The sequence below is a fragment of the Ailuropoda melanoleuca genome, chromosome 8 (assembly GCF_002007445.2).
Source record: "Ailuropoda melanoleuca isolate Jingjing chromosome 8, ASM200744v2, whole genome shotgun sequence".
Classification (NCBI taxonomy): Eukaryota; Metazoa; Chordata; class Mammalia; order Carnivora; family Ursidae; genus Ailuropoda; species Ailuropoda melanoleuca.
The window spans coordinates 43973464-43989541 of NC_048225.1; the positions used below are offsets into that span (position 1 = coordinate 43973464).

General features: G+C 36.5%; 1 protein-coding gene across 15 annotated transcripts in view; it reads left to right on the forward strand.

Moving 5' to 3' along the window:
* The window catches only part of PICALM (phosphatidylinositol binding clathrin assembly protein), a 99821-nt gene extending 84063 nt beyond the window's left edge, over positions 1–15758 (forward strand). For 13 of the 15 annotated variants that reach the window (XM_019797592.2, XM_019797594.2, XM_034666196.1 and 10 more), the window contains 2 exons: positions 13023–13125; positions 14383–15758. In XM_019797592.2, coding sequence (XP_019653151.1) covers positions 13023–13115 — 93 coding nt within the window. In that variant the 3' untranslated portion in view covers positions 13116–13125; positions 14383–15758. The remainder of the gene's footprint in view (positions 1–13022; positions 13126–14382) is intronic. The other 2 variants (XM_019797595.2, XM_034666197.1) reach the window with 1 other exon arrangement.
* Positions 15759–16078: the final 320 nt, after the last annotated feature.

Genomic DNA, 16078 nt, shown 5'->3' on the forward strand with positions numbered 1-16078 from the left:
TATTCACACTTTGTGTTTCATCCCATTATTGTTAGAATTAGTGGAATCTGGATTTTTTTTAAAAAAAGCTTTTCCCCATGGTGGTTAGAAGAGATGTGTGAGTTTCTTTGTTATTCACTTCTCTGGTGGCATACTAGTGGATGAGACGCTCAGGAATTGATAGAGTGGCTTCTCATTCTTTGTCTGTGGCTCTGCTTCTGTTGTTTAACACTTAGAAATGTTACATGCACTGTTAAAGTACTCCTGCCTTACACTGCTTCTGATGCCAACTAATTCGTTTCTTTCATGTGTTTAATACTTACTTGAAAACATTGGTGTGAGCTTTTGGTAATGGACTTGTTATTCCTTTCCCACTTGAATAAATGTGGTATTTACACTTGCCAATGCCTACAGTGTTACACTACCAATATTAGTTTGTATTGATCCAATTTGAATCTAGGTTCTGTGTATTTCATAGACTTGTGAAGCACAGATGATCAGTCCTTTTGTTTTTTAGTCTTTTTGAGTATTTAACTCATTTCATAAATTGGCATCTCAGGGAGTACCAGTAACTTGGCGTGGTAGTGAATTTAGTTCTGATTAAAAGGTTAAATCGATGTTCTCTGCAAATCATATATTTGCCCAGATGCCTCTTTTTTCCCCCTTTTGTGCATGGTAAAGTAAACTTTTCTTCCTGTTCCTTAATCTCAAAGTATTTACAGTGAAGATAGCTGGGAGTGAGGGTAGTTGATGCAGCCATAACTTTTTATAAGTCAGTTATTTTGTATGTATTTGTTTTTATAAAATGGATTATGGATATATGTAGTTTACTTTGTCTTCTGTCTTTTACCACTAGTAGTTCTAAATACTGGCTTAATTTGGTAAAGAAATACACTAGACTTTGATAATCTTTAAAATGATGTTTTCCCTATTAGTGTAGATGTTTTCTTGAGATTGTATGTCTTCCTCATGTCCTTTATTTTATCTTTTTTTTTCCAGTTTTTTCTGTTATTTATACTTTTAACCTCAGATATGTAACATTTGTTTTTTTAGAGATTTATTTATTTGAGGGGGGCAGAGGGAGAGGGAAAGAAGCAGACATCCCGCTGAGTGTGAAGCCTGACGCGGGGCTCAATTTTATGACCCTGAAGTCATGACCTGAGTTGAAATCAAGAGTTGGATGCTTAACCAATTGAGCCTCCCAAGCATTTATTTTTTTAAAATTATTATTTTTTATTTTTTAAAATTATTTTATTTTTTAAAATTATTATTTTTTAAATTTTTTACTATGTAGACTAAGTGATTAGCACCTTTAAATTTTTTTAAAGCACCTTTTTAAAGCACCTTTAGAATTAATTTTTTTATTTTTTAAAATTATTTTTTAAAATTATTATTTTTTTAAATTTTTTGCTCTATAGACTAAGTGATTAGCACCTTAAATGAATTTAAGAGAAAAAGCTATAGTCCAGTGCTATAAATTTACCAGGAATTGCTGACTACAGTAATTTTTTCCCCCTGATATGTGGCTGACCCTGTATTCCCAGTCTGGGTCTTGTCTTACAGGTTCCTGTCTCAGAAGCAGAATACATTATAACCTTAAGCTTGGATACCATCTGACATTTTCCAAGCACTTATTATCTCACCTTTGTCTCAAAATAATTTTTAAGGTAGATGGGCCTACTATCACCTCCCCATTTTATAGATAGAGAAAGCTGAGACTTGGAAAGGTTCTTCAACTAAATAAATGGTGAAATGCAACTTATCCCCAGGAATCCCTGGTTTCTGGTCCAGTGCTCATTTGTAACAGTCTGCCTCTGTGCTAATGGGATTGGGTCCGTATGGCTGCTATGTTAGCACTGTCAGCAGTGAACCACTCTGCAAATCTTTGGGTTTCCTGCTAGATTATAAACTACATTTACACATTTCAGAATATAACTTCTATAGATGTTAAGAATATCTATAGTTTTGGGAATGCTTTTAAAACCCTACTTAAACATTTTATGTGAATTTCGCTTTTTTAAAAAAATGGTTTAAAATATTGTGGTAAAAATCTGCTTTTAAAGAAAGTGCTGGCCCTAGCCTAGCATCTGCTCTTATTCTAGGTTTTATATCCTGTTGCCTTCTAAAATCCACATAACTCACTGAAACACCAGAGAAGTGCAGGAATTTCCATGGGCATGAAAAGGACAGTGACAGAAATTCCTTTTCCTAATGAAATTGTGCCAGAAGAGAATGAGAACTTTAGAGTAATAAGTTTCAAGTTAAGAAATCAAATTTGGGGGCGCCTGGGTGGCTCAGATGGTTAAGCATCTGCCTTCAGCTCAGGTCATGATCCCAGGGTCCTGGGATTGAGCCCTGCATCAGGCTGCCCGCTCGGCAGGGAGCCTGCCTCTCCCTGTCCCTCTGCTGTTCCCCCTGCTTGTGCTCTCTCGCTCTCTCTGTCAAATAAATAAAATCTTTAAAAAAAAAAAAGTAATCAAATTTGATGTGAGTGCTTAACTCTAAATATAGATTGAAGGAAGCAAATGGATAACTACGAAAAGAGAAAATCAAGTACCAGTGAAGTGGCTAGAAAAGCTTCAGTCAGTTTCAATCAGTTGAAAGTCAGAATCTCAAATCTTTTTTTTTTTTAAGATTATATTTATTTTAGGAAACAAAAGCACAAGCAGAGGGAGGGGCCGAGAATTTCAAGCAGAGGCCACATGGAGACTCTCATGACCCCGAGGTCATGACCTGAGCAAAATCAAGCATCGGATGCTTAACTAACTGAGCCACCCAGGCTCCCTAGAATCTCAAATCTTTTAATGTTACTTTTCATTCCTTTTCCCCTTTGTTCTCCAGCTGTTCATCACAAAGCCCCATTAATTGTTTCTCTGCTCTCATTAGATCCATCCTTCTTGCTTTCTCCAGCCTTCACCCAGATTGGAACCCGTTATCTCATGCTTACTTTACAACAGTCTCCTGGTGTTTCTTGCCTTTCTAATTTAATCCATTCTGTAGATAGTGGAATAATCTTCTGTAGGCAGTATTTTTAGCATCTTATCTCCATAGTTAGAAATCTAAGGAAGTGAATCTAAATATAACTGAACATATAAGCCATCCCCTTAGCTTTCCTTCTTTCTTAACAGCCACGTCACAAAGTCTCCATCTTTGTAAAGTAATAGAGTAAACAAAACATTCAGATTCTTCAGTTGCCAGTTTACAATTCTAAGTATCCAGTGTCCTGCTTGCTGCTTGTCTTTGTCAGAAAGCCTTCATCTCTCATATAGTAGATTTATACTTTATTCTTTTTTTTTCCTTTGGTAATGTTTTTAATTTTTTTAAGGTTTTATTTTAATTCCAGTTAGTTAGCAGTGTTATATTAGTATCAGGTGTACAATATAGTGATTCAGTGCTTACATACCTTACCCAGTGCTCATTCTTTACTTATTCTTTAGTCATCTCTCATCCCTTTCCAGCACTTGTGAGATCTGAAGTTCTTTTCCTTGCCCTGCATTATTTTTCTTTATAGAACTTACTATTACCTGACATCTGTTCGTCTGTCCTATCTGTCTGTCCGTCCATCCATCCATCCATCCATCCATCCATCCAGTCTAGCAAGAAACTCCTAGAGTGGGTTGTAAGCTTCATCGAGGCAGACTTCCGTTAACTTCCGTGTCCCTGGTTCCTAGAACAGTGCCTAACTCGTAATAGTTTTGAACATAGTCAGACAAGTGAATCTGGTTGAAAACTTACCTTTTCTATTGTGTAACTTACTTGTTCTTCATTGATCTCTCTTTTCACTTACTTGTAACCATTGTGTAATAATTTATAGCCGTATTTAAAATTGGTTTAATTTGTTAGCTAATAGTTACTGTAAGCTAAAATATCAGATGGCTGTCACCTAAGAAAAGAAGATACCTTTAATTTTGTGGTTGAATATTTTTAATAATTAAAAATTAAACTGTTTATCTTTGAAGTAGGTGAGATTTTTTTCATGCTTTAGTTTTTAATGGTTCGGAGCCAGTCCTTTGGATTGTTTGCCCATTCAAATGCTTGTAACCAGAATAATTTTTCTTAATGAATTACTTTTTGGTTCTTTCATTATTTTCCTCTTTTTTAAATTTGGATTCAAAATTCCTTGATGACAGAGGAAAACATGGTAAACAGTAATTTAACTGTAAAATGAAATCCCATCAAAATAAAATCTTTTAATCAAATCCCAGTTCTACACCTATTGCCAAAAATCTTTCCCTGCTCCTTGAAGTGCTTTTTGGGATCTGTTACTCAGCCAGGGCATAACTTGTATCTTCTGGTCTCTTGCTTACTACCTTAAATTAAGTTAATATTTTTGAGAGTATCTCAGCCTTACCAGACATGTTTATCTTATGGCCATTTAGTAAGGCACTCCAAACAGTTGTGTTCTGTGTTCTGCATTATAGCTAGGTGCTGCATTGGTGTTAGCTAATACCTTCCAGATGGCTCTTAGACTAGACTACTCCGTTCTTTAGGTTATTGTCTTTAATTTAATAGACTACACTGTAGTATTGAAATTATGCCTTCCTGTACACTCACCCTGTTCTCTCATTTTTTTTGTGCTGGCTTATTCTGTATTTTTTTTTTTTTTGGTATTTTTATGTAACTGTTAATTGCTTAAAGAGATGGGATTATGTTCTTCTGTTTCATGCCCAATATTGTAGCTTTTAAGGAAAAAAACATGTTTGCATTAGTGTATCTTCTTAGATGTTTGACTACATGGAAAGTACTAGATCCCTGTGATTTTTCTTTTTTTCTCTTTTCATGCTTCCTCCCAGTTTTGCTCACTGTTTGATGGCTTGTCATAAGTGTGTTTGTTTATTACTTGAGGAGTATGGGCTCTCTCACTTTCTCCTCTTAATGATGTTTTATATAAATCTTACTGGTGCTTACTGGTGTATACATTGAAATGTCCGTTGCTGACCAATAGTTTATTAAATTCATTCTGTATTACATTATGCAGCTTTTCTGTTAAAAGCATGCAGACAGTTAATCTAGTTAGTTTCAGTTTTCTTTTGAAGTCACTATGATGTGAAATAATATTCTTTTAGTGGATGTTTATCAGGCAATTTAGATGTTGTTGACGATTTGGGGGAGTGGGTATTGTGTTAGTTATATTCTTACCACTTCCTTATATGAGAAACTTATTCTGATCCCATTTCCAATTTATTTTCCCAAAAGCAATATGAAAACCAGAGTGTTACGTATGGGTATTTAATTTTTTTAATAAGCTATTAAAAGTTTTGTTGGTTTCTTGATTGGTCTTTGTTTTGTTTTGTTTTGTTTTGTTTTAATGGCGGGTTGCCAGTTTTATTTACGGAGGATATGGTTAAAGATGCAAAATGGCTGCTGTGTTTTGTTTGTAACAGCCAATTTTAAGTAAGCGTGACATCAGTTAAGCGTCTGAAAGGAAACAATGGCTTGTTGTGAGTGCCTTTTACCCTTCTAAATAGGGACACTGTTGGATATAGGAATAATTCGAGTCTTACAAAAAATTGCCTTTTTAATGACTTTCTTGTGTGTCAGAACTAGTGGCTCTTTGCTATTAGGCTTAGTTTCTTATTCTTTTCTTTCTTTTTTTCCTCGTATTTCTTCTTCTTCTTCTTTTTTTTTTGTTTTTTAACTTTCCTGGTGTGTTAATCGTGAGTGTTGGCAGTGCCTCTTCTGTCAGCTGATCTACCCAGCTGGAGTTCTGTAAAGGCGGCCTTTTGCCTTGTCAGCAGTGCAGTATGCTCATTTATCCTTGCCTCCCAGAAGAGACTTGAGAGCATTTACTTAGGGAATTGGGATTTAATACCATAGGTGAGAGTGGTTCTGTAGTCCCCAGGGCACACCTGAATCAGTCAAAACAAAAATTTGAGGAGTCCTATCTGCTGACAATTACTGTTAATAAGACAACCTATAGAATAAGGCCTTTTTTCCGGGTTTTTGCTGAGGACATTCTTTCTAAAAGGTAGAGATCTAATTTCTTGTCTTAAAACAGAACATATTCTTAGAATCTTGAATGACTAAAGTTCTACCTCCGTGATGAACATCAGTGACCATATACAGCACTGTGTGGATAGAAAATACAGGGGTGTATTGACTGTCTTAACGTTTATTAGAGAAGGCCCTTTTAAAAAATTATTTCTCTATTATCACTTTAACTTTTTACCCGTATGTTAAATATAGCCATAAGTTCTAGCTGAGTTGAAATTAATTGGGATAGTAGATTTTAGAGAGGAAACAAAAGCACCTGCCTTGGAGTCAGCAGATCTGCATTCGGGTGTACTGTTAGTGTCGTGGGGCTGCCCATAACAAGGCGTACCACAGACTCAATGGCTTCAAACAGATGTACTCTCTGACAGAGTTCAGGAGGCTAGAATTCTGAAAACAGAATATCCCCAGGGCCATGCTCCTTCCAGACCCTCCGGAGGAAGATCCTTCCTTTCTTCTTACCCAGAAGGAAAGAGGTAGCCCCAGTCATTTTTTGGTTTGCAGCTCTAGCACTTCAATCTCTGCTTCTGTCGCATAGCATCCTCCTGTGCCTGTCTTCCTGTGGCGTTTCCCTCTCACAAAGATACCAGTCATTGTATTAGAGCCCTTTTAATGATGTCATCTCAACTTGATTACATCTGCAAAGACACTGTTTCCAAATAAGGTCACATTCATAGGTCCTGGGGATAAAGACTTCGTATTTTTGTGAGAGGGCACAATTCAACAGTGTCAACTCCTCACTAACCAGGAGTTTCAGGGCAAGTTGCATGTGTAACTTGGATGAGCCTCAGTTTCCTAATCTGTAAAATGGTAATTTTACCTTGTGTACTTTATAAGTTTGCTCTAAGGATCAAATAAACATATTTGAAATTGACTTAGGAATGGGGAGGTTTGTATTTTTATTGATTATTTTTATAAGGAACTTTTTGTTTGTTTTTAGAAGAAAATTATATAAGATTGCCTTATTTTCAGTGTTTCTCTCTGTTGCAAGTTATAATTTAATTTGTTCTAATCTGATACAGTTTATATTTCTTTCCATGCATTACAAATAATCCTGATTGTAAATAATTCATACTTCATTATTTTGGAACCTTAATTGTAACTCTCATTTGACAGCATCAGAAATACATGGACACAGGCCACGGTGGTGACAGGGTAGCCCTGCTGAGCATGGTCTGCTTTAGGGCGTGATTCATCCACGTGCACAGTAGGCTGTACATTACATTATGCAGCTTTTCTGTTAAAAGCATGAAAACAGTTAATCTAGTTAGTTTCAGTTTTCTTTCTGTGCGCAGTGCACAGACACTGTTCATAGGAACCAAGCCATATCATTCTTCAGGACTGTATGTATCAGCAGCACTTTAATTGGCTCAACCTTTGTGGAATGTAGTGTTACCCAGAAGTATAAAACTTTAGTTTATAATAATTAAAGTATTTATTTGGACTAAATAAATAAGCTCTTCTGTTTTGTGGGGAGGGGTAAACCTTTTTTGAAATGTCTAAAATTCTCTCCTTAGACATTTTTAGTGGAAATTCAATATCTAAATCAGGTAGAACAGGTAGCCTAAAGCTCATAGGGAACACAGTTGTTTTTGTTTGTTTGTTTGTTTGTTTGTTTGTTTTTAGCCAAGCTGGAGTGCCTTATTTCCAGTAAATGGCAAATAAGGGGTGTATTATAGGCACTACTTTGTCTGGTAGTAACAGTTGACGTAAACCTTAGCTTTTCATTTTCTTTGGTGTGGGGGAGTAAGAAGTTGATATCTAGTAGGAATCAGCAGTTTAAGGGACTTTAAAGGACTTCTCTTATCCATGGAAGCACTTCTGATATACAGAAGATGTTTATTTTTAGCTATGTCAGTTAATAATATTTTTTCCCATCAGTTTAAGAAATCTTGTGATCTGTTTCCCTCTCTCCAGTTTGGTTTTAACTGTCAATTTAGGTTGCCATAATTCTAATGAGATGACTTTAGATGTCATTTTGGAATAACTTACAGCTTCTGTGTTAACAGATTTTAAGTTATTATAGACTCTAGCAGTAGTTTGATGCCGCTAAGATAACTAATGCTTTGAGGGTGACAGGACTAATGTTGGCATAACTTTGTGATATTACTAATGGACAGAACCCATCATGGGGTTACGTTAAACACAAACCCAAGAAGCAGCTGTTAGAGGCGCTAGACTAAACCTACAGGGCAGGACCTCTACCTTATACAGTTGAGAACTCCTGTTTTTTAGCCACACTTCACAGAGATAGCTGAGGAATAGCATTATTTTTTAAAGATTTTATTTATTTGAGAGAGAGAGAGTGCAAGAGACAGGGGAGGGTCAGAGGGAGAAGCAGATGTCCTGCTGAGTGGAGAGCCCGATGCGGGGGCCTGATCCTGGAACTCAGGGATCTCATGACCTGAACCGAAGGCAGACAGATGGTCAACTGACTTGAGCCACCTAGGTGCCCCGTAGCATTGTCTTTAATAATGTTACACTATGTGTGTCCCTATGCAACTGGATCCAGTTGTGCCACTAGTGTCCTGGCCATGTTCCAAGCATTATCCAAAAACAGCTTCCTGTTCTGATATTCTGTAATTCTGTGTTCAGTTTATAATTGATGTTTCTGTCTCAAATGTTTTGATTGCACAGCATTATCAGGAAAATATTTTTTTTTTTTTAAAGATTTTTTATTTATTTATTTGACAGAGATAGAGACAGCTAGCGAGAGAGAGAACACAAGCAGGGGGAGTGGGAGAGGAAGAAGCAGGCTCATAGCAGAGGAGCCTGATGTGGGGCTCGAACCCATAACGCCGGGATCACGCCCTGAGCCGAAGGCAGACGCTTAACCGCTGTGCCACCCAGGCGCCCCAGGAAAATATTTTTTAAGCATGTACCCTTGTACATACAGCTAATGTATATTTAAAATTATATATTCCTACAACAATATATTAAGTACATTTAAAAACAAAAATAGAAGTGTTAAATAGGTAGAAATTAAGAGAAAAGCTCTAGTATTTTCTTCTAATGTCCTACTTTGGAGATCATTTTTATTTTTATACAGAGCTTATTTTATCACCAAAAAGTGCTTTATTTTAACATGTTCTAGAGTGCTTACTGTGTGTAAGTCATTGCTAGTTTCTGAACAAGAGACAGGTAAAATATGTTTCCTACATCTGAGGGGCCTAAGGGTGAGTGTAATATGGACATACAAGTGACTGGTTGATGGCAGAATAAGAACCATTATAAAAGAAACAGTGTTGAGAACACAGTGGAGAGCAAGAGCTACACGGATTCAATGACATTTGAGCTGGGCCTCTTATATAAGAATAGATGAGCTTTTGATTGTAGGTGATGGGGAAGTTTGAACTAGTATTTGAGCTACTAATATATGCCAGATAATGTCCTGGATGCTTTATGTATATTTTCATTTAATCCTCAAGACAGTCTCAAAGGGAAATAGGAATATTGGGTCTAGATAGTCTAAGCCCCATTTATAGATGAGCCAGGATTAGATTCAGTGCCATCTTTCTACAAAACTCAGCTCTGTCATCCCAGACAAAGGAAGTATACCCATTTTTCTCTTAAGATGTTGACCTTGCTTCTCTAACAAAGACAAAGTGAGTCTCTACAGCATTGCTATTTGCTATCCAGGCTTTTGGGTGACTGCAAAATTCAAATGGAAAGAAAAGATGTGGCAAAGTTGCTTCTTCTCTGAGAATTTTAAGCACAGCCAGTGATATGTCAGAAGTTTATCCTTAAATATCCAATTCTTTATTCTCCTGTGAGCTTTCAGTTGCACTAGTCTCACTTTGAGACTGCTGTTATTTTCTTGTTCTGACCTGAAATACTCTTTCTTTGGTGTTGAACAGGAGTCTAATGAAGGAGAAACCGTTTCTGTTTTATGACTTTTTGTGTAGTAAGAGAATTCTTTGTTTAAAATGTCTTTTAAGTATGTCTGACTTTTATTAAAGTTAACTTATGATTTCTGTATTCTGTCTTTATTATACTAAACACATGCTACAACCAAAAAAATCTTTGCTTTTAAAGCAAAGATTTTTGGTAACATTAGAATTTTCCCCCCCATTTCAGTGTTATTTTTTAAAGGTTGATTAGAGTGGAAGGAAAGGGTGGAGGAATTTCAGGTAAGAGTTACCATCATTAGTTACTTGTAAATCTTAGTATTTCTACTTAAATGCTGCTCTTCTTTCACTGTTTCTCAATATTTTATCTTCCTATAAAATGGGAGAGGAAGACTAAGTCTGTCTGTATTAGACTTACAGTAAGAGTGACTACTCTTTAAAAAGCATATTCAGTTGTGGTATGGGTCAGTTTAGTTTGAACAATAGCTGTGCCAATTTTTTAGCTGTGTGGGAATTGGTATGGAGAATATTTAAATGGGTAAAAGGCCATGTTCTATTTTGTTTTTAAAGATTTTATTTATTTATTTATGGCGGGGGGAGAGCTTGAGCAGGGAGGGGCGGGGGGGGNTTGAGCAGGGGGAGGGGCGGGGGGAGCAAGAGAATCCTCAGCAGACTCTGCACTGAGCAGGGGGCTTGATCCCATGACACTGAGATCATGACCTGAGCCGAAATCAAGAGTCCAGTGCTCAACCAGCTGAGCCACACAAGTGCCCCTGAACTTTATTTTTATTTTTAAATAGGCTCCGTGCTCAGTGTGGAGCCTTACACGGGGCTTGAACTCACCACCCTGACATCAAGACCTGAGTGGAGATCAAGAATCAGACACTTAACTGACTGCACCCCCCCACTCCCACCCCATGTTTTGGGTTTTTTTGTGATGGCATATTTGTAATAACATTTTTTTTGTTGTTAAGAGAGCATACATTCCTAGTACGAGCAGCCCCACGTAGTCTCTGATTTACTCAGAATGATAATTAGAGGAGGGTCAGCTCTTTTACTTAAAGGTGACTTTTCAGACTCTTCCAATCCCACTGCTTCTCACCCACTAGGATCCTGTTGCCCCTTCATGCTCTTTTGTTCTTCCTGCTTTCTTTGAGCAGAAATTGGGCTATTGCAGCATATTTCCTTTTCTTTTTCCTTATTTACTTTCAGAGTTGGCTGCTCTGTCACCAGTGCATGGTGTGCCTGCACTTTGGTGCAGGTACCGAGAACAGGTGGGCACAGGTAGTCCAGGGCAGCTTCATGGCCCCGCCTTTAGCACTCTGTGATCAGCCAGACCAGTCTGGGTCATTGTTTCATGTGCTTGAGATAAATATTGATGATAATGGAACTTACTATAGTGGTATTAGGTCTTGTTTTCTCATGTTTTGATTTGGCTTCGTATTTATAAATGTAAGATATGTAAGGTGTGTGGATTTTACCGATTTAAGGGACATTAGAAGTATTAATTGGGGACTGGCACTTTTTTCTTCCCAAGGAAATTGATCCTCTTTAACATTATTTGTAAGCCTGTAGGACTTCTCTCTAGCAGTATGCTCACACTTTGGGAAGAATAGAAGTGTTCCCTTTGACCATATTCTTCATGCATTTTCCTCTGGGACTGTTGGGTCTTCAGACTGCTATCCTCATGAAAACGTGACTTAAGACATTTTAATGTGGGGCTCTCGTAGGAGACTTGAGATTTTGGATGCAGTCTATCCACAGTAAGGAATTTGTGGTGTTTTTGTTTGAACTTCAAGTGAAAGAGAAAATCTACTTTGGAGAGAAACGCGGTTAATCTTAGAATCCCTCCAGCTCAGTGACTGGTGATCACTTTACCTAAAATCATTCTGCTTCTGAATGGTCATCCATGGTTGGTCTGAAGTGGGGAGGAGGAGACGTCTTCCAATTATGTTGCACCTTAATTTGTCTCTACCTGGCTGTTATTTGAATTCCCAAACCCAAAGTGCTGCTCCGTCCTCCCATTTGTAGCTGCCTGTGTAAATTCATCATCCTTTCCATTGTCTCTTCCCGTTGTCTTTGAACATTTATTTCTGAGAACAAGGTATGGATTAGGAAAATATCTCAACCACTAAAATAACTGAAGATGATTTTCCAGACCTTTAAATTTCTTTTGGCATCCATAACAACAAATTGCATATACTTGTGATGTAATTTTTGCTGAAAGTCATTGGCTATTCGTTCTCCGTAGTGCTTTTCTTAAATCAAAAGGTAGAAATGAAGTCACTTTGAACCAGCAAAGATAGATGTTGAGGCTTGAAATCCATTTTAGGATTTGAATGTTGGAAATATGAATTGAAACTATTCCTACTTAGTCAACTTCGATTGGACAGCTCTCATTTCATAATGCTTGCATGCCTCTGTGCTTGCATGCCTCTGCAATCTTATGCAGGGGGGAGGAAAAAAATTAAAAATTTGTTCCAAACTAAAAGGACTTGTGTTTGGTTTGAAATAGTCAAAGTAGGTTTGGTGAGGGAGCTACACATCTGAAAATGAACATAGTTATTCTTCAAGAACTGTCTGTCTTTGAGGGAATACTAACTATATGTTAAATTGAGTATATTCAAATTAAATGATAGCTAATTCTAAGAATCAAGCAAATGTAATCAAGTAGAAAACAGGATCAATGATCTTAAGTATTCCCTATTTTCAGGGCAGTATGTGGGCAGTTAGACTAGGTGACAGAAGGAAAAAATATTACAGATAGATTTATTGGGTCTGGACTGAGGTCAGAGTTTGCACAGCTTTTGACAAATAGCCTGGCCACAGGAAGCCATCTTTCCTCAATTAAAAAGAAAGAAAATCACAATTATACACTTTCTTCCCCTCTTCCCCCCACCCACAATAGAAGTCTTAACGGTGGGTCAGCTTTTATCAACCTTTTTGAGTAAAAGACTTCATTCCTTTGGAATTTCAGAAACAAGAATTTGTTTTCTGAAAAACACATGCCATTGGATACCCTTTAACTTGACATGTGATTGAAACTTTTGTTTTAATAATTCCATTTTCTACAAAGGCTGCCTTTATATTTTATTAAAGATGACAAAACAAAAACCACTTCTTCTTTCATTACATTTTCGCTTTCATGTTCTGTCATTCAGAGATCTTTTTTTCTTTCCCTCTCTCTGTCTTCTTTCCCCCCAGCTGTCGGCAGCATCCAGCCCCTCCAGTCACAGTCCTCACAGAGCTTCAGGAAAGGACCCTTTTGCAGAGCTCTCTTTGGAGGAATTCTTATAAATCACTTTAGGTATTGCTGCTTGTTGGGTGAGATGGGGACTTAAATACTTTAAAAGTTTATCAAATATTAAACACAGTTCACTCTTCTCCTTTGTTTCTTTAAAGGACTCTAGGTTCTCGCTCTTTCCTCCTCTTCTGTTCTTTAGGTGAAGACTAAAAATAGATCAAAATAGGACGTAGGACAAATAACTTTTGGAAAATACCTTTAACTTAATTAGAAGGTGTGAAATCAAAGAACCATTTCTCGTGTTTACATATAAGCATCCACTGCTCACAGCAGATGGATGGGATCAAATACCACCCTTAAAAACTGGGTGTTTTCGTCAGTCTTAAAACATGTATGGAGAAGAACACAATTCTACACGTTGGATTAGAGCTTGACTGGGAGAATCTCTAATTTGAATATAACGTCCGTGAACATTAGATGTGAAGAACTCATTTTAACAGTTTCTTTAAAGTGTTATATTTATGTGTGCCTTTTCATTTAAAAATGGTAACATTTCCCCCAAAACAGATTTTTTTTTTTAAGTTAAGGGCAGGTGAATACTTTATGCCCTTTTTGATAGAAGGATTCTGTGTTTGATCCCCACTGCCTCTCTTTGCTAGAAGGCAGTGAAATTTGTTCTTCTTGGTGCTCTAGCCCCTCGTGTAGATAGAGCTTCTAGATCTTTGAGAGTTTGTACTCTTCTGATTTGACAAGTTTATTAGCCCATCTACTTCAGTAATGTCTTTGGATGAACAGTTTAAGGGATACCCTGAGCGAAGTATCTGAGCAAACAGTGAGGCCCCATTGAAAACTATTCCTTTGTAGATCTTTCAGATTTTTATTTATATTAGTAAAGAAATGATTTAGTGAACATAATATTACTCTTCCCTTAATTATCTCTAATTTTATGGTATCATTTTGAAATAATAAGTCAAATTGTGCTTTTTCTAAATGAGATTTTCACATGGAATATTTGTGTTCTTGGAGAGATGTTCTGAACTTGTCATTGAAAATTTGTTCCTTCATTTTCTTTCTTCTCCTGTCTCTTGGTTTTTGGTAATTAGAAATATATATTTGGAAGTCCCTCTAATTAGGCTTCAAATATTGAGTTCTGGGACATGATGAGCTGATAATACTTAGTTTTGTAATCTGGGTTTTGATAAACATGCGGTAAACATTTCTGGGCCAGTTGAGTGGTAAAAGCCACAGAGCATTTTTATTTGTGAGAAGACATCTTACAGTGCAGTGAATGAACTTACACTCTTTTTTTTTTTTTTCCAGATACAGTTTATGTAACTAGGTGGAAGAGAATGGAATTATTCCAAAAAGACAAGTGCTCAAGCAGCAAATACTTACTTCCAGCAAAATCCAAACTGCTGTCTCTTAAACTCTCTTCTTCCATTAGAATGCTGCCGTAACCCAGTGAAGGCCCATGAAGGAAATTGGGACTAGTCTATAGAAGAACGTATCAATACAGTTTATAAAGCCAAGAATTGCCATGATTTCAGACTAAGATCTGTCTTTTTGGTGACTAACCCTTCAGTTCTTTCAACTCTTATTAATACCCATAATCAGTAACATACCAAGAAAAGCCCTTATTTGGAAAGTGTGAAATTTGTATTTGGAAAAGCTGCCTGGAGAGAAGAGCTGTGTCCTTTACTGTAATGCAACAGGACTCTTTTGGGGGGATCAAAATCATAATTCTTAATTATGCAGTATTTTTCTTTTCTCCAGTCCTCACAGATACAGAAACAGTAACTAAAATTAACTTTTCTTTTAAAAAAATTATATATTCAGTTTGCAGTAGACATTCCTTAAGTATTTGTATTTATTTATGATTATCAATTTACGTAACATTAATATTGTATCAGACCTCCTTATGAAAATGAGTATGGATGTACACAGTATGTTTGATTTTTATCCATAAAAGTGAATCTGATTCAGAATGCTTTTCAGCTGACATACAGAGCACTAAATACTTTAAGGCAAGTCCATAGGTCTGAATCGCATAAGAATTCTCAGTCTCTATGGGATTTAGGGAAGCATTATAAATGCATTAATCCTTATAGTCAATTCTGTGCCTAGGATTTTGCAAGGGAACAGTTCACTGACTAGGAAAAGCACTACATTTTAAATTCAGCATTAGTGCATTGGGAAGGAACTTTACTGCTTTGTGCTTGGCATGTCATTATTTTCCATTTGACATTAGGGCCTTTCCAAAATGAATGTGAGGAATTGCTTTCACTTCAAGACTTTCCTTCTTTTCAGTAAAACTCTAGGAGGTGTTATGGGGGGAGGGAAGGGGACAAAATCCTTGAAACTTTTTATTTGGTTCATGCCATGTTATGATCATGTACCTTTTAAATAAGGGGAAATAGTATCTTTAAAGTTAATGTCTAGCCAAGAGTTTAGTTAACAAAGAATTAAACTGCACTGTTGATCGGTGCTTTGTGTAAATACATCTTAACGTTTTGGTTGAGAGGGGCCTTAAGAAGGACAGTTCGTTGTAGGAAAGCAATTCTGTACATGAGTTTAAGCATACTTGTTGCATTGTCTCTGCAGATTCTATTTTTGTTTACAATATTAAAATGTATGTTAGCAAAAATGGGTGGATTTTCAAATAAAATGCAGCTTCCACAAAACTTTTTGTTATGGTATTCTGGTCTGAGGTGCTTTTTTTTTTTTTTTCCCTTCTTTATCATCAGTGTCATCATTTTTTGCTAGTAAAAATATACCCAGGTGATTATATTTGCTGATTTAATAAAATGTAAATTTTATTTGTTTTAACTTAATTTCCTTAAAGATTTATCTTTGTACCTTTTGTTACCTTCTAGACTCTTATTGGTAAACTAAACTACTTATTAAAATTGTTGATTTTTGTCTTTTGATCAGATATCTTCAGTCAGGTAAGTATAAAGGGAGAAAATGCTTGTGTTTGGCACATTGGTGCATGTGATTATTCTGTCAAAAACACTCT